The sequence below is a fragment of the Dendropsophus ebraccatus genome, chromosome 7, assembly GCF_027789765.1.
Source record: "Dendropsophus ebraccatus isolate aDenEbr1 chromosome 7, aDenEbr1.pat, whole genome shotgun sequence".
Classification (NCBI taxonomy): Eukaryota; Metazoa; Chordata; class Amphibia; order Anura; family Hylidae; genus Dendropsophus; species Dendropsophus ebraccatus.
The window spans coordinates 7402834-7422417 of record NC_091460.1 but is presented as its reverse complement, the minus strand read 5'-3'; the positions used below and the strand labels follow the sequence as shown (position 1 = coordinate 7422417).

At 43.1% G+C, this 19584-nt stretch overlaps 1 protein-coding gene across 1 annotated transcript; it reads left to right on the top strand.

The window, feature by feature from the left end:
• Positions 1-1074: 1074 nt before the first annotated feature.
• LOC138796412 (vomeronasal type-2 receptor 26-like) lies at positions 1075-18310 on the top strand. Its single transcript, XM_069976009.1, has 12 exons — positions 1075-1159; positions 2089-2152; positions 2284-2566; positions 2913-3042; positions 4514-4582; positions 5792-5867; positions 6430-6502; positions 8018-8294; positions 8592-8797; positions 11124-11258; positions 16195-16318; positions 17733-18310. The coding sequence occupies exons 1-12, from the start codon at positions 1075-1077 to the stop codon at positions 18308-18310; spliced, it is 2100 nt and encodes a 699-aa protein (XP_069832110.1).
• Positions 18311-19584: the final 1274 nt, after the last annotated feature.

The following is a 19584-nucleotide window of genomic DNA, read 5'->3' as shown; positions in this document are numbered from 1 at the left end:
TCCTTCATCTCTAGTACTCACGTTCATGTTGCTATCTGAACACCTTTTGCCCTATCTTTTTCACAGAGGCAAGTTTGGGTACTACAAGCCCTAGGCGTTTGTCTATAGTTGTAGGAGACTTTCCAAGACTTCCCAGAAGAACTGTGCAAATACAGCAGGATACTTCAGCTTTTCCCACTATTTGTCCTACTAGGGTCAGTACCCAACTGTGGTGGTTACTGCCCTTGGTCTTCCAGAAGGATTTCAGGCATGAACAAGGTTATCTTCAGAGGAGGGCTACTCTACCCAAGGATTTTAGCACTACATTTGGAGATAAACAACGACAGTGAAGATGTATCCTTACTTGTGTGTCTCAGTGCCTCCCCACCTTTACTGACAAAAGACCTCCCATTAGTAACTAACCTCCCTTCTATAGGGGCAAGCTAACCTGTGTGCTGATTGGTGAGAAGTAAAACACCTGCACCCGTGATAGGACAAGAAAAACATGTGGTACAAAAAAATTAACACATTACCTTCCTTTAGTAGTGCTCCATACATAATAAATCATAATACAGACACAATAGCATCTCCTTAATCCCCTTTGTGCAATACCTGACAGATACTTTACTCTGGAATAAAACTTAGCGGACCACCTGTACTGGGACACTACGTAGACAGATATATAAAAACAAACCATATGTCTCCTGGTCCAAACAGCTATTTAATACACTGCAGCTGACAGATGCCTTTAACCCCTGTCTGAAAAGAGGTGTAGGAAGGGATCTGGACTTGAGTACTCTCTAAACCTGTTGATTTCTGACTGCTGACGGCAGCAGAGAGCCATGTCTAAAAGTGAAACATTATAAATACCTGTTATTGGTGGTGGAGCTGTCGGATCGGCTCCTTGCGAGGCTGAATCCGATGTCATGGCAGCCTGAGGCCTGTGCGCGGCTAAGCCAACTACAAGCTGTAGAAATAGAACTTGTGAATGAGTAAACCTGAGTAAAAAGTTGCCAACATCACATAAAGAGCACAGCACATACTCCTCTCTGGTATACCATGGCATAGTTATTACGGCTGGGACAAGATAAAGACATGAACCGTGGACCCGAAGCTGAAGCCCCACCCACTGTCCCCGCGTACTTGCCGCGATCTGCCCTAAATGGCAGCAAGCAACTGGGTGACAGACCCTAACCTGGTTATGTGGAACGTGTAAAGCAAACAAGACAAACAACACAATAAAGAATAGTAAGCAAACCGGGTCACAGCAATCGGGAAGTGCAGTAATAAAATGAAATCCAAAAGCAAAGTCTAAAGACAGAAGGTGAGGTCAGGGCAATCGACAAACAAGAATAGTAGGGACAACAGAGCAGGGTCAAGAGAACAAGGTAATAGCAAAGAACACAGTAGCAGACAAGAGACTAGCTCAATAACTGGCAACCCAATGTTGGCAGACAAACACTATATAGTGGATCAGAGACCCGGTCCAAGATCTGCTTGGACCAGCCCCTCTGATCTTATTAACAACTCATGAGCGGCTTGGGGCCGAATGGTAGGAGCGCCTGCCACTCAATCGCAGGTAATAGCAGCACAGCAGCTTTCAAATGAATTTAACAGCGTTTCCCTGCCATCAGTATCCGTGACGTCACCTGACACAGTCCAGTGACGCTGGGGTGTGCTCTGACGCAGACAGGTTTCTGGGGCAACCCTCTGAAGGTTAAGTCAGTTACATTTCTGACAATAATGCTAGAGAAAGTGCACCAACTGAATAGTACAGTTACAACCTGGTATTATAGGTTGCATGTAGAGAGAGAAAGGGTTACTGATGCACTAGATTTGCAAGGTTCTATGTGAGAAGAAATGTAAGAAAGAGCAGCATTACTGCAAAGAAATGGTTACATTAAGCACTGAGCTGTTGGTGTTGCTGCTGCTGCTAAGATGCTAAAGAGTACCTGTCATGAAAAATTACTTTGGACATGTCATCAGGCATGTCAAAAGATATAGATCACATTGGGAGATATAGCTCGGAATAGAGTGTGTAACATCTTATTCCGACAATATAACTTTATGAAGCTACATTGTATCTCTGGTTGTATCTCCCAATCACAGTGGGTATCATCAGTGAGACCCGCAGTCAGCAATACATTTTGGCATACCCGACTAACGACAGAATGTGAGATGCCTGGCACCCAAGAAACTATGACATTGCATAATCATTGCAGTCTATGGGGTTAAACAAAGTGACTGTGTTAAGTATCTGTTTTCTCAGATTTATTAAGTATTTTACATTTCCAACCTTTTCAGTGTTCGATATGAAAACTATAGAAGCATCTTGTCCTTCATCTTCGCTGTGGATGAGATTAATAAGGATCCCAACCTTCTGCCCAATATCACTCTGGGGTATCATATAGTGGATACATGCGGAGATCAATTGAAAACCTCACAAGCTGTATTCAGCATCCTGTCCGGAAGATACAATAAAGCTCCTAACTACTGCAATGTCAATCACGGGGAAGTGCCGGCATTTGTGGTGGATTCTAACACTGAGACCATGGTCCCAGTACTGGAGCTATACAAGTACACCCAGGTAAGTGGAGTCCATGTAGTGTTATAGAGACTCCCAGGGGAGATTCAGTATCACAGGGATGTCTGACACTACACATTCTGCTTTTGTATTCTGGCACATCCAGGGCTGACGGGAGGGATGGGAGAAGGAAGTGGCTGACATGTGACTTATTAGGACAAAAATAATAAAAAGTAATATTCTGCCTTTAAATTTCTTAAAATCTAATGAGACGTCAAGTTGCCTCACCTATCCTCCACTAATGGGAAACTAGTCCCAGCTCCCTGTACAAAACTCCCAGTTAGTTCCTGGGAGGGGGGTCAGTGTTGGGTCCACTTCTTTTTAATATTTTTTATTAATGATCTTGTAGAGGGACTACAGAGTAGAATCTCCATTTTTGCAGATGATACTAAACTGGGTAGAGAAATCAGCACAGAGGGATTTGGAGAAGCTGGAGGCTTGGGCGGTGAAATGGCAAATGAAGTTTAATTTGGATAAATGTAAGGTTATGCATTTGGGCCGTAGAAATAATAAGTACAGTTATGTGCTATTATATTATTATTTAATAAAACACTGGGTAAAATTACTTAGTACAATAAGTACAGTTATGTGCTATTATATTATTATTTAATAAAACACTGGGTAAAATTACTTCCGAAAAAGACCTGGGGGTATTGGTGGACAGTAAACTCAACTTTAGTAATCAGTGCCAGGCAGCAGCTGCCAAGGCTAATAAAATAATGGGATGCATAAAAAGAGGTATAGATGCTAAATATGAGAACATAGTTTTGCCTCTTTATAAATCACTGGTCAGACCACATGGAATACTGTGTACAGTTATGGGCACCGGTATATAAGCTGAACTGGAGCGGGTGCAGAGGAGGCAACAAAGATCATTAAGGGAATGGGTGGGTTACAGTACCGGGACAGGTTATCAAGCTTGGGGTTATTTACGCTAGAAAAAAGACGTCTTAGGGGCGATCTGATCACAATGTACAAATATATGAATGGACAGTACAGAGATCTTTGTAGTGATCTTCTAACTCCTTACTAGGTCTGTAACCATGACAAGGGGGCATCCTCTACGTCTAGAGGAAAGAAGATTTCACCATCAGCATCTACGCGGGTTCTTTACTGTACGAGCGGTAAGACTGTGGAACTCTCTGCCACATGATGTTGTCATGGCCGATTCATTAAATAAGTTCAAGGGAGGCTTGGATGCTTTTCTTGAACAATATAATATTACAAGGTATGGGCATTAGATTTTCGGTGATACGTTGATCCAGGGATTGTTCTGGTTGCCATTGGAGTCGGGGGGAGTTTTCTCCCTGTGGTGGGGTGATTGTCATCTGCCTCGTGTGGGTTTTTGCCTTCCCCTGGATCAACACAGTAGGATTTCCCTAGGTTGAACCTGATTGTGTCAGGAACTTACCTTACCTGGCTCCAGCAGCGTCTCAGTCTAGCTCGGCTCCGGCGGTCGGCTCGGGAGCGCGCCATCGCTCCGCCCGCCGGAGCCGAGTGACGTCACGGAGATCCGACGGCGTCCCTAGCAACCGGGGACGCCGTGGTCTCACGTGACTGTCAGCCGGCTGGCCGGCACACAGCTGCTGTGTCTTGCACTAAGGCTGAGTGACAGGTCGCCCGGCCACTCAGTCTGCAGAGCACCAGCTGCAGTAAGACTGGACTCAGGAGGCCAGGCCAATTAGCCTTTGGTCCGGGCTCCTGGTCCAGTATAAAGTCTAAGCATTGCCAGTAGTTAATCGCTGGCTATTAGTTCATCTGATCCCACCTCCCCCTGTCCTATTCCTGCGCACCCCGTCCTGATTCCTTCTGCCTGATTTACTCGTGTTCTGACCTCCGCCTGACTTTTTGACTATCCTTGTGTTCCTGACTTTGTACTGCGTTGTCCGTGTGGTTTGACTTGGCTTGTTCCGTTACTCCTTATTGTGTTTGTCTGTCTGTACTATTCAGTGTGTCACGTACGCAGTGTAGGGAACGTCTCCGTGGTTGTCCGCGACCGTCTAGGGTCGACTGAGGCAAGTAGGCAGGTGACAGTGGGCGGGTTCAGTTCAGGGCCCACTGTCTGGTTGTGTTTGTCCCATCTGACAGATTGACTCTTGTCTTCTTTTAACTTTGTTTACTATGTTACTATGTTAGTATATGTTACAAGCTGTGCTCTTGATTTCTTCACAAGCTTCTACTAACAGGAATATGTCCTGTTAAACCTTAACAAGAGCAACTAAAGGAACTCCACCTGTCTACTTTTGGGGTGACCAGCTAGCTTTCTTCAGAAAGTCCTTCAGCCAAGTAATTTTTCCATCATCCTTTCTTCCTCTCTGTCCAGTGTTGCTAGTAAAGGGACTTGACCTTTGAATCCTGCCCCTAATATGCACTAGCACTACGTTCGCAAATTGCAAAACTCCTCACGCAGATGATGTTGCCATATGGGCCTATGGAAACTAAGGCATTCCGCAGCCTTATGGTAACAGCCATCCCTTGCTACTTGGTCGACAGCCAGCACTATTTTTCCTGCTGTGCCATCCCCACTTTACACCAAAGCCTCCCGGAACATTGACCAACACATTCATTGCTAACAACACTGAGGATTGCGGGCCCTACTTACATCAGTGTTTCCCTGGAAAATTATGCTAGTTCCACCAATCCCTTATTCTTCATCTCCACTTCCCAATTGACAACTTTCATCACACCGCCATCAGTTGCTAGCTTGAAGCGCTACAGCACTGCCATGGGGAAGCAGCAACAGGCCGTACTCCAACTGCTCAGCTTAGACAACAAACAGCACAAGTAGTATTGAGCAAAGTACCGATCTGTGGCTCTCAATGCTGAACCTACAACCAGCCATGGTCATGTGTGATGTACAGTAGCCTATAACTGAAAACATACCCTGGTTTTAGGGATGGTCCAAACCCGCCGAGGTTCGGGTTCAGCAGAACCCGAACGCTCGGCATCGGATTCCCGCTGTCTGCCCGCTCCGTGCAGCGGGCGGATACAGCGGGAGGACCGCCTGGAAAACTGGGATACAGCCTGTGGCTATGGCTGTATCCCAGTTTTCCAGACGTTCCTCCCGCTTGATCCGCCCGCTGCACGGAGCGGGCAGACAGCGGGAATCATTGCGGAGGGTTCAGGTTTGTACGAACCCCGTCCGAACCAGGTTCGGACCATCCCTACCTGGTTTGCCCGACCTGTACCAGAAGGTTTGCCACATGTACATTTGTTTTCTTCTCCCAGTTTCCCAGGACTGGATCCAGCTATTCCAGACACCTGGGGGTGGAGCTGCAAAGAGCAGTATGGAGATCAAAGGCAGGTGGCGTATAAGCCAACTGCCGCACAAGCAACCCCTGCGAGCCGATAGTAGTGATTAACCGGCCAGATCAGATGACCTGGGCATAAATCCTGGGGTGAATCAGTGTGTCCTCTCAGTTGCATTTACACCACCCAAAAATTTACCCTGACACAGCATGGTGGTGACAACAGAGTGACCAAGTTAGACTGAGGTAGCAGCTGTCACCGAGTCTGACCCTGGGTCCGCTTATGTGCTGCCCATACCGAGGATTGCAAGGCCTACCTCGGTCACGGTTTCTTAGGCATATTATGCCTCTTCCTCCAACCCCTCCTCCTCCTCTCAATTATGGTGCCTTCAGTCGGTAGCTTTAGGCGCAGCAGCACTGCTGTGGGTAAGTGGCAACAGGCGGTGCTGAAACTGCTGAGCTTGGTGCCCGCGGGACCTCGTGGATTTTTGGCAGCAATTACAAATTCTGCCGTTGGTAGAAAAGATTTTTTTCGTGGATGTAGTCTTATGATATAGATTACAGTAGGACTAGGAATTAGCTGGACGCGTTTCAGAGCCTTCTTGCCTCTTTCCGCAGCAGCACTATATCTGCTGCTGAGGAAAGAGCCAAGAAGGCTCTGAAACGCGTCCAGATAATTCCTAGTCCTACTGTAATCTATATGATAAGACTACATCCACGAAAAAAATCTTTTCTACCAACGGCAGAATTTGTAATTGCCGCCAAAAATCCACGAGGTCCCGCGGGCACCAAGCTCCACTGAGCATGCGCAAGTCATCCACTCTATAAATTTGAAGGCAAACCCGGCCGCAGGCGCCTGCTACATTACTTGGAACAGCACCAGACCACGCCGAAAAGGAAAAGGAAAAGCTCCACACCGAACCCGACCTGGGCTGAAACCAGCAACCGGCAGAAGGGTGAGAGGTGCATATCGCACCACAAACTATTTCCTTATCAAGCAACAGTTATCTTACATTTAACAAACAGTGTTTGTCTATCACGGTAGAAGTGCTGCATCACATCCAAATACTGCATCTCCCACTGACAACCACTAATTCAGTGAGGATCTTTACATTATACTGCAGAAAATCGGCTGACAAAGTGTTAAACAAGTGAGAGCACATCGCTGCCGGCTTTCTCTAACAGTTGCCTGAACTGCAAACACCGTAACTCTTGCTGAGTAATCACTTAATGACTGTACAAATATTATGCATACCTAACAAGATCCAATCATCAACCTATCACCAGCCACAGATGACCAATTACAACTAAATTATTGCTTCAGAGTAAATCAATTAACTCCTCTCTGCAGAGTTTCTATTGACTGTGTAAACCCAATCCACCACATAACTGCTCTGTGTTTTCCCATCTCCTTTTCCCTTTTTATCAAAACATATTGAACTCATATTTTACTATTTTATTATTCATTTTTTCATTTTTATTTTTTATTTCTCATTTTTTTATTTCTTTTCATGTTTCATTGTTATTTTATTTAGCATTCTAATACACTTTTAAAATTTGGTACCAGATCAACCTCTTTTAATATCTACTTTTTATATCTGTAAAATAAATGTATCTACTTTAAATATATTATTTGTGCATGATACCATATTGTTGTTTTTATACCTATGTCTATTTAATTTAATTTTGATTAGATTTAGGTGATTTGCTATATTCACCCTTATCACATTTATTATTCATCATCTTGTTACACTACTACCATCTGGTTTCTAATAACCCTGTTGTTCTATTGCATGTCTTCGCCCATATTTTCTATTTATTTAGCCATCTTGAGACCCTTCCATATACTGAATTATTACCCTTATTATATTTTGTACTCCTGTCTCTCTTGAGGACCTGATCCCCCATATTTTGTCTATGATCTTCTCTTCTCCTAGGGTATAGGAGTTTTTCAGGTTCACCTCGTCAGGCACTATTTTGCAGTTGATCTCACACTTCCCTCTTTGTTTCATAATTGATAAATTAGATGTAGCTCTAGTCTACTTGTTTATCGTCATGATTGGCTAATATAGTTGATGCCAGTGAAAAACCTGAAATATTTTCCATTCTCCAAGCCTTGCACATGGCCTTTATCTACTACAAAACACCAAATTTGTTTGTACTGTATTTCTATTCCATTATGTATATATGTGTTCTGTCTCTGCAGCTCAATTACGGAGTCGGTGACTACATCCAGAATAACAGGGACTTATACCCAACGGCATTTAAACTTTCCCCTGATTACCGGACACGATATGTGGATATTGTTACATTTCTTGAATACATTGGATGGAATTGGGTCGGACTTATTACATCGGGTGAAGAGATCGATAAAATGGAAGCAAGAAAGTTGAGTAAACTGATGGCCGAACATGAGATCTGTGTTATGGATATTATTGATCTGAACCATGAAGAGAAATCGAAGAAGCAAATATCTGAGCTCTGTAACTCAACTGTGGAGGTTCTGCTGGTCTGTGGACCGTACTCAGCCGATTATAATAAATTCATTTTCAATTATGTGGATTTTATTGAAAATCTTACCCTAATCTTCCATGATTCCTGGACTAATATGATAACATCACAATTTTATAGAATTTTTAATTGCAGTTTAGTTTTTAGAATTAAAAAAGAGCAATACCAAAGGTTACGGAAGCTCTTCATAGTGTGACCCTATCAACTCGTCCCAATGATCTCCTGCTGGAAGAGATCTGGTTTTATTTTTTTTCTTTGTCTGACTAAAGATCAGGAGAAAAATAGGTTTTACCAGTGGAACTATAAACGTCAAGGAGAGAACTGCACTGAGACGTTTAATATATCATCAAGAATGTTTGAAAATAAAGATACCCGCTCATATTATCCATATGTGTCCGAGTATATTCTGGCCCAGGCCTTACACACAATGACGGTAATGGGTAATAAATCAAGTCTGTACAACTTACGAGAAAAGGTGAGGAGATAACAGATGTGTGTGGTTTATATATTGGCTAGGAGAGGATTGAGATCTAACTGGCCGTTGGAACATTTCTCTAGTTCAAAGATAGAGATGAGGGAAGCAGCGGGAAATTTGTGTCGCGAGCTTCGCTAATTTTTTGTCAAACTTATTAAGATTCAAAAATTGAATCTTAACGAATTTTATTAAAACAGCCAAACTATAGTAGCTACAGTACTGGGACTTTTTACAGAATTTGTTAAAGCATGTTGTTGTTAAAGTGGGCAGCACTGTAGCCTTGCAGCGCTGGGGTCCTGGGTTCAAATCCCACCAAGGGCAACTGCAAAGAGTTTGTATGTTCTCCCCGTTTTTGCGTGGATTTCCTCCCGGTACTCCGGTTTCTTCCCACACCCAAAACATACAGATAGGTGAATTTAGATAGTGAGCCCTATTGTGGACAGGGAGCAATAATTGGCAAAAACTATGTGAAGTGCTGCGGAATCTGTGTGCGCTATACAAATAATTTGTGTCAAAAATTTGGAAAATCACAATTTAAAAAAATCTCAATCATCCAATTTCCGCCATGGACAGCAGTGGACCTTGGTGGATTAGCGATGTAATATAATTTTTTCCCCCAAGACAAGAGTGGAGCGCGGCCACTGATTATCTAAAGCACACACTCAGTTCAGTAATGAAACCAAATTTGTTTAACACAGTAGGAGTGGAGTGCAACCACTGATTATGTAAAGCTTAGCTGAAGGAGGAAGGTGTTGAAGTTGGCACTCCTGGACGTAGAAGTTTAAAATTTTACTTTTATTCGTGCATATTAAAATCTGGTGGTTAGCATAGCAGGACCTACGCGTTTCGCGCTACTGCGCTTAATCATGGTCTAAGGATAAATGAACATTGTGACGAATAAAAACAGGTGACCAGCAAATGGAAAGATCCCTACGTCATGGATCATGTGCTTGAGAAGCACAGGTGTGGCAAAAACTCCAACTAATTGCGTATGTGCCTGGATAAATTCCAATATATCTATAAGGTGAAAGTAAATGCTGAATTATAAATAATGATAAAGTATGATTATGAATAAGTACTGATTATGTAAGGTGCACACTCAGTTCAGTAATGAAACCAAATTTGTTTAACACAGTAGGAGTGGAGTGCAACCACTGATTATGTAAGGCGCACAGTAAATTGCTATAACTCAATAGTTTACAATGCCCAGTGAGTAAATGATATGGACTGTGTCTTCTCTGGTCCCAGTGAATTCCTATAGGCTTCCAGTTACTTGGGAAATTGGTCACTTGGTCGACAGCTCCAACAAATAATCACCCACGACCAGCCATCCTATCCTATCCTCTCTTCTCTGTTACTATATCCCTCTGTTAGTCTCTCCCTGCTCTGCTCTACCTGCCTGCTGCCATCCTGCTCTCTCCTCCACAAACACAGACTGGCCACCTCTGTTTCTGAATCGCTTTATATAGAGAGGGGGGTTGCTGAGATCACAGAGGGGCCTGCAGCTGATTGGACGGGCGCTAGGGATTATGGTTAACCTCTTTCTCCTGTCCAGTAATGCTCCAGGCAGCATGTGTAGCGAATTTTGCCAATTTTCTTAATGAATCCGAGTGAATTTTCTTCGCAGAACAAAGTAAATTGAAGCCTTAATTTAGGGACAGAGAGGAAAGAAGAGGAGAGGAGGGCTGATTGTGGGAAATAGTTTGTTGGAGCTGTCCGCCAATTGTCCAGTTTACCAAGTAACTGAGTGCCTACTGGGACCAGAGAAGACACAGTCCATATTAAACTCCTGTAAACTCCTATTGAGTTATACCAAGTTACTGAGATCAGTGAATGGAGCATGCTCATTGCATAATCAGTGGCTGCACTCCACTCCTACTGTGTTATACAAGCTGGGTTTCATTACTGAACTGAGTGGGCTTTACATAATCAGTGCTTGCACTCCACTTCTGTCCTGGGGGGGGGGGGGGGGGGTGGATTTTACATCGCTGACCCACCAAGGTCCACTGCTGTCCATGGCGAAAACTGGATTATTTACTTTTTTATTTGTGATTTTCCAGTTTTTGTCACTTTTACAACAACATGCTTTAACAAATTCATCCTTTTGTTATAGTCCCGGTATTGTAGCTACTATAGTTTTGGCTGTTTTAATTAAATTATGAGTTTCGATTTGTGAATCTTAACTAGGTTGACCTCAAATTAACAAAGCTCGCAAAATTTTTTTCCGCCTGCTTCGCTCATCTCTACTTAACATCATCAGTGATGTGGATGATAATGATATTAGCGCTTATATTTTTTTCTCAACTTCTTTTTTGCTGATTTGCAGTTGTACAAGTATGTGAAACACGTCCATTACACGGATCCCGATGGAAGGGATATCCATTTTGATGACAGTGGTAACATTCTGCATTACTGGTACATAGCAAACCTGATTACGTATGCCGACATGGGGTGTTTCGAAGTGAGGCCCGGATTTACCTTTCAAAGGTCGCCAAACTGTAAACTGAAAGTTTATAACATAAAACCAATTACATGGAAAAACGACCGAGTAAGAGAAAGCGGAATTCAAAATTGAATACACAATGGCCCAGATTTACTAAAACTAAAATTTCTTCAATTTTTTTTTTTACTACATCATTTTGCACCCACACAACGACCGTTATTTTATAACAAAGGCCGTTATTCCACAAATAATGGTCATCTATAATCACAGCTGTCAAAATGATCAAAAAAAGACTTAGCGTGGTTGTGGCCTTACATTGAGGCCTTATATTACACCAAAATCTGCCCTTAGGCTATGTTCACACGGTGTCTGAGAAGATCATCCCTGCAGTACCGGCCAGATTATCTTTAGCGTTGAGTTCTGATGCTCCCCACTGTGGCCGGAGCCGCTCGCTCCACTGTGTGCACTGACAGGGTTTTCTGTGGCCGTTCTTTAATGAATAGCGGCCACAGAAAACTGACCACTAGGGATCCCAGCCAGAGTGTATAAACATAGTAAGACAGCACTACGTAAATTACAATGGCCGTGATTACTACAGAACTTACCTAGTGTGAACATAGCCTAATATTGTGGCCTTATATTACACCAAAATCTTATCACAGGAAAAGGAAACCTTCAGCCCTGCAGCAAAACTCCAATTCCAATCATCCTCATCGGCTTTGGTTGTTCGAGCAGTGTAGTTTTACATTGCAGGTTTCTTTTCCCTGGTGTGGCATTATATCCACCTTGTGGTGACATTTTGTCTTTTTATTGAGGCCACAAAATTGCCTCAGAAGTGTATAAATCTTAGTAACTGTGGTACTCAATTTTATTAGAACTAACGGACACTTAATCTGTGCCATTGTCCTTGTTGTGTTCCTTTTGTCATCGTCCTGAATAGAATTTTTTTTTTTTCTTAAACCCCTTCACGTCAGCAATACGTTTATATATGTTTCTGTTGCCGATGCCCCGTGGAGCAGTAACGTATATAAACATTACTGACTTCAGGGACTTTAGATGTGTGCGGGACCGCTGCAGTGAGAGCAGTCCCGCACACATCAGTGTGGCTGGGGCCCGAGGTAATGACAGGCAGGTGCGATCCCGCAGCTGCCTCTAATTAACCCCTTAGATCTATAGCAATTGCAGTGTTTAAGGAAGTCAGTGACAGGATAAGCATCTGTCACTGACTGATCAGGACCCTGCGGGGGTCCCGATCACTCGTACTGATGGGCGGGTTTGAGCCATATACCTCCATCCTGTTGGCTCTATACACAGAGCGCCAATAACTATTGATTGCACGTTTCACAGTGAAATAAAAATGTAAAAAAGGTGTCATTTAAAAAAAGTTTTTTTAACCCTTTGAGGACCAGGCCACCAATGACCCAGTGAACCGCACAAATTTTCATTTTTGCGTTTTTTCCTCCTCCCCTTCTAAGAGCTCTAGCACTCTCAGTTTTCTATCTACAGGCCATGTAAAGGCTTGTTAATTTTTACAGGAATAGTTGTACTTTGTAATAGCGTCTTTCATTTTACCATAACATGTATGACGGAATCCCAAATATATTATTTATGAAGATATAAATTGGTAAAATCGTAAAAAATAATGCAATATGGTAACGTTTGGGGGGTTCCTGTGTCTACGTAATACACTATATGGTAAAAGCGACATGATACCATTACTCTATAGGTCAGTCCGAACACAACCATATGCAGGTTACACAGATTCTCTAATGTTATATATATTTTTATGAAATCCTTTTTATTTTTTGCAAATAATTATTTATAAAAGGGGCCTATTGTGACTCTTATAACAATTTTATTTTTTCACCTACGGGGCTGTGTGGGGTGTTAATTTTTGAACCATGATCTCTAGTTTTTATTAATACCATATTTGTTAAGATCGTTTTGATCACTTTTTGTTAACTTTTTTTTATATACAATATAACAAAAAATTGGTAATCCTGGCGCTTTTTCCCCTCTTTTCATTTATGCCGTTCACCATTCACGATGACGATTGTTAAATTTTAATAGATCGGACAATTACACACGCTATGGTATATAATATGTTTATTTATTTATTTCTATATGTTTTATTTATATAATGGGAAAGGGGGGGTGATTTAAAATTTTGGGGGGGAAGGAGCTTTGGGGTATAAAAACATTTTAACTTTTACTTTTACACATTTTACCTGCAATCATTAGATTGCATACACTGGTGATTGCTGTGCCATAGGCATAGCATTGATCAGTGTAATGGGCGCTCTGCTGATTGAGCCTGCCTGTGGTAGACTCAATCAGCATATCGCCGATCGGACGGCACAGAGGAAGCTAAGAGACCTCCGGAGGTCCGTTAATAGTGTGACTGCGGGGTCCCGATCGGTAAGTGACAGGAGTTGCTCCTGTCACTTACACTTAAGAGGTTAATGGCAGGCTGCAGCGCGATCGCTGGACCCACCTGCAATGAAGCGCGCTCCTCTCAGACTCTGTGCACAGTTAAGGCCCTATTACACAGAACAATTATCGGCCATATTCGGCCAATATTGCCCTGTGTAATAGAAGGCAACGATCAGCCAACATGAACGATGTCAGCTGATTGTTGCTGTCATTTGTCTTTCAACATGTTGAAAGACAAACGACTGTGATAGCAGCGCTCTGCTGCCATTGACCCGTGGAAAAGTAGCAGCGGCAGCAGACCACTGCTATCCTCTATGGGCTGCCCGGACGATCTAGCGATCACCCGTGCAGCTCCCCCCCCCCCTCCACAGCTCCCCGCCATTTCTAAGGCATTGACAGCTCACTGGCCGCGGCGATGTCCTGTCTCAGTCAGTGGCCGAGCGGGCTGTCCCAGAAGTGGCTGGCGACCAGTAAAAGCCACAGGAAGATACCGGGTGAGGTAAGAATAGGATCTTTATTATGTTCTCTATACGGGCAGCAATATACTGTATCCCAGAGTGAGCGATGCAATGGAATATGGATGGCTTGTATGGCTATGAGCCACCTGGGAGCCCTGCACCCAGACAGCCCATAGTAAAGAGAATGTACCATCAGCCCTATTTTCTTGGTGCACAAGAAAAAAACGGTGCTAAGCCCGGGAACTGGGCAGTGTTTTAGAAAAAAAAGGCACTGTAAATTTTTTTTTTTTTTTACAAAATTCTGATAGTAGATTCAGATTAAGGAATAATCTGACGTATACATGTACACATATAGAGGTACATACTGTACATATGCACACAAATAGAGGTACACACATATGCACACACAACACCTTACACACATATGCACACATATAGAGGTACATACATATGCACACATATAGAGGTACACACATATGCACACAAAGAGATATACACACATGCACACACACCACACCTTACATACATACATACATACATCTAATTATACAAACACACAAATAGACACATACATTGAGGGCACTGCCTGGCTCTTACACTGCTACCAGTTTATTTCAAATGTATGCAGTGTGCATATAGACCCTACATATAAGCTTATAGACTAAAGAGAGAGTTTACACAATCTCTAATCTATATTTTATGTTTAAATACATAGGGGGAGATTTATCAAGCATGGTGTAAAGTGAAACTGGCTCAGTCGCCCCCGGCAACCAATCAGATTCCACCTCTCATTCCTCACAGACTCTTTGGAAAATGAAAGGTGGAATCTGATTGGTTGCTAGGGGCAACTGAGCCAGTTTCACTTTACACCATGTTTGATAAATCTCCCCTATGCTTATATATATATATACAGTAGCCTACATAAATACTGCATACATTTGGAATACACACACACAGATAGGCACACTACACAGACGCAAACAAGCAAACACACAAATGACCAATATACAAACACAAGCAGATTACACACACACACATAGATAACACTCACATGAACAAACACATGATACAGATGTACAAACACACACAGATGACAAGGATACACAGATATACAAACACTCACACACCGACTTAGGGCCCTATTCCACGGGACGAATATCGTTCGCATAATTGTTAACGATAAACGATCCAAACGACCGCGAAAGACCTGAGATCATTCACCCCTTTACATGGATCGATAGTCGTTACTTATGATCGTTCTTGCGGTCGTCTTGTTGTCTATATTGTGTTCGTCACTGATGTGAACGACTGAACAACGTCTTATTCAATGCGAATGATTTACGAACAAGCAACAATAAAAATAGGTCCAGGTCTTTTTAAACAATCAATGATTTCTTGTTCGGTTGTTAATCGATAACTGCTATTCAACCGAACGATTATCGCTTAGATTCGAACTAATTTAACGATAATCTGAACGATAACCGTCCCGTGGAATAGGGCCCTTACTTTATGCAGGAAGCTCTACTTGTTTCCATCTCCACTTCCTTCTGTGCAGCTTGAAGCCCCTCCCCCTCCTCCTCTGCACAGACTGCATACACAGCAGCAGGAGAGGGCAGACATCACTACAGGGGGAGGGGGGTGAAGGAGACCCTGCTGCTGCTTCTCTCTGCAGTTTCTGCACGTTCCTGCTGCCACACCTGTGGGTTTGTTTATTGTGTGGACAGAGGGAGCATCGTGACAGACAGGAAGAGAGCCACTCCAGGAGATGATTTGGACCAGACCATTCCACTGGAGGAGGGGAGGCCCATAACTTTACAGTTTAGTGAAAGATAGTGAAAGAACAAAGCCCTGCTGCCCTTCTTTTATCACTTAGGGCATCAAGGAAGGCAGCAGAGGGCTCCTTGATCTCCCGATCATAGGGAGATGCTAAACTGGAGGCCTACCTCCAGGTCATGGCCCTTCAAAGAGGGGCGGGCCCACCGGGAGATCCCCCAGCGCCCCGGTGGCCAAGTCCAAGCCTGTGTTTATTTGATTTATTGGTTGACATTTCTTTTATATAACAGAAGCCGCAGTCTCGGTGTAATGGCCGATGTTCTCCAGGATACAGGAAAGCTCCTAATGGAGGATATCACGCCTGTTGCTATAACTGTGTCCCGTGTTCTGAGGGGGAAGTCTCCAATATAACAGGTAAGTATATATCCTATAACTAACAGGTAAATATAGCTGAGGCTAAAGGTTCCCGTGTAGCATAAACTAATGTCCACCAAACCTGGCACTGGAGGCCGGTTTAGCGGTCAGTATAAAATGTGTGGAGGCCTCAAATAACAGAGGATTTTTGTGAAGGTTGGAGACTGCCATGATAGAAATTTACTGCCTAAGCCCTTTGTTCTCAGAATGGAAAGCTATGGCTAGAGTACTCTGGCTGTGGCTTCCCCTCCCCATAGAGAACATAGGAAAGTTCAGCTGTACAAATGATGGAAATGTATTGTTGCTATTGGCAACCTTAGACAGTCTGTATTAGGGCCTATGTATTTGCTGCTCTACCTTAGCTCTCTTGTAGTGGTATTGTTTTCTGATATGTATTTATTCAATATGTTGTTATGTATTGGTTGCTGGTGGTACAGGTGTTGAGCTTGATCAGTGCTCCTCCCCTGCAACCTATCACACTCTAGTGATTGGCCGGGGAAAAGCTAGCTCCGCCCACCTTTTACCCAGAAGGGCTGTGCGGTCTTGTCAGTTGACAGTTGGTAGTCTGGCATTGCCAGAGTCACATCTAACCTCCCTACGTCACCTCAGTAATCCTCAGATTCACCGCCTACCTCTTTCTGGCTTCCAAGTCAGTGTGTCCATGCGTCTTCCTCCTACATGATAGCGAGCGTTGACAGCGTCAAGTCTCTTCAGTAACTTCAAGTACCTATGCACACGTACCTTATAAAGGCGGAAAGCTATAAAGTCTCTGGAACAGGTCTGTCTCTTTTAAATCCTATTTATCCACCAAGTCTAAGCTATAGTAACCAAGGTAACCCTCCCCCTGAAGCAAAGGACTCTGATAAAGCCAACAGTTTGCCATCATCAGATGCCCCTGTATTGGATTGTATATAGTTATCCTTCAAGTAAAGTCTTGATATACTTTCACCGCTATTGTGTGAAGACTTTTATTAAAAATTATATGTCTCTGCATGTATGCTGAAGAAGACAAGGGCCCCAGCACCCTCGGACCCCACTGTGACAGGAAGGTTTGAGAAGGTGAGCCCTAAGGTTGCACTACACCACCCAGCAACACAATACCCTAAGCATATTACCATAATACCACCAAAGGGACATTATATAAGGACTATGCTTCTACTTATCTCCAAACTGTTTCATCCTAGTGTTCCAGGATCTTGGGAGATGGGTGAAAGGTAGCCCTAGCATTATTTTCAGCTTTTATATGGACTTTCACCACAGAAAGTAAGGCCCAGGCGCCCTCTTGGTCAGTCTGGTGAGGCTCCAGTAGATAAAATTTGAGAAGGTTTGGTCTATAGGAATCTCTGTACGGTATGTATAATATGTATGGTCACTTCTCATAGAACATAATAATATTTGTTTCCTATAATTATAGACAGTGAATCCTGCCATATATGTCTTGAAGAAGAATGGCCTGATGAGAAGAAAGAGAAATGTGTCCCCAAAACCTACGAGTTTCTATCTTACGAGAAGGACATTATGGTACATGTTTTTTCAGCACATACTTTATTTTTTTCTGCTATAACATTGTTCACATTAAGAAGCTTCATTTCTTACTGGGACACCCCAATTGTTAAAGCCAATAACCGGACTGTGAGCTTCATACTCCTGGTCTCCATCTTGCTGAGCTTCCTCTGTGTCTTCTTCTTTCTTGGTCGTCCTGTGGACATCACCTGCATGATGACTCAAGTATCATTTGGGATCTTCTTTTCTATTGGTGTCTCTTCCGTTCTGGCCAAGACCATCACAGTCTGTATCGCCTTCAAAGCCACCAAACCGGGCAGTGTCTGGTTGAAGTGGGTCTCACCCAAAATATCTAATTCTGTGGTCTTGGTTTGTTCTTCTGTACAAGTTCTCATCTGTGTTATTTGGCTGCTGGTGTCTCCGCCATATGTAGAGTTTGACCATCACACTTATCCTGGGAAGATCGTCAATCAGTGTAATGAAGGGTAAGATATCTGGTTCTACTCCATGTTGGGGTATCTGGGGTTCCTGGCAGCGGTGAGCTTTGTTCTGGCTTTCATGGTGAGGACATTACCGGACACTTTCAATGAGGCCAAGTACATCACCTTCAGCATGCCGGTGTTCTTCAGTGTCTGGATCGCCATGATCCCGGCTTATCTGAGCACCAGGGGGAAATACATGGTGGCTGTGGAGGTCTTTTCTATACTGACCTCATGTGCCGGCATTCTTGGCTGTATATTTTTCCCTAAAGTGTTTATTCTTCTTCTAAAACCTAACTTGAACTCAAAAAACATTTTCATGGAGAAAAACAAGTAATAATTTGAAAATGAAAATTTTTAGCATGCAACAGATCACATAAAATAACCTCATATTAGTTTTCTAATTATACTTATCATTTAGAAAAACTTTTGTTTTAGGTTAAAACATTTGCACCAATTAAAAACCTATCGGGAAGCACAGTGTGGTGTCTAACTATCCTTGTTTATTATTTTTTGAGTAGAGATGAGCGAATTAGCTTAAATTTGTTTTACGAGATTCGCAAATTTTGGGTCGGATTTGATAATACCAAAATCTACCCACAATTAACCCTCCTCTCCTCTCTGTCCCTATATCTCTCAGTTATTCTCTCCCTGCTCTGCACTAACTGCCTGGTGCCACCCTGCTCTCCAATACACACAGCTGACTGGCCGCCTCTAGGAAGCAAATCACCTGATAAAGAGGAGGGGGCAGGGGGGGCTGGCATCACAAAGGGGCTTACAGGTGATTGGGCAGTTGCAAAGGATTATGGTTAATCCCTTTCTTCCACACAGTGACAGCATTGTAAGTTAACATGTGTGGCCGCCATGTTGTAAATAACAATACAGTCTTCTTAAGAGGCCCCTGAATTTTATTAAAAAGACCTGGTCAATCCTGCCTTCAAAACGGCTACAACATCCAAAGAAGGTAGAAGGTACTGGTGAAAGGACGGCAGAGGACACCCGTAAGATGGCATCCACAGATAATATGGTTTCAAATGGACAAGACAAGGATGCGATGTTTTGAGTTTGAATTTGACTTTGAATTTGACAGTAGCAGTTGGGGTAACATTCCCTGCATCATGTGACTCACCACTTCTCCCCACCGCTGTTTTGAGTTTGAATTTGACTTTGAATTTGACTGTAATAGTTGGGGTAACATTCCCTGCATCATATGACTCCCCACTTCTCCCCCCACCGCTGTTTTAAGTTTGAATTTGACTTTGAATTTGACTGTAGCAGTTGCGG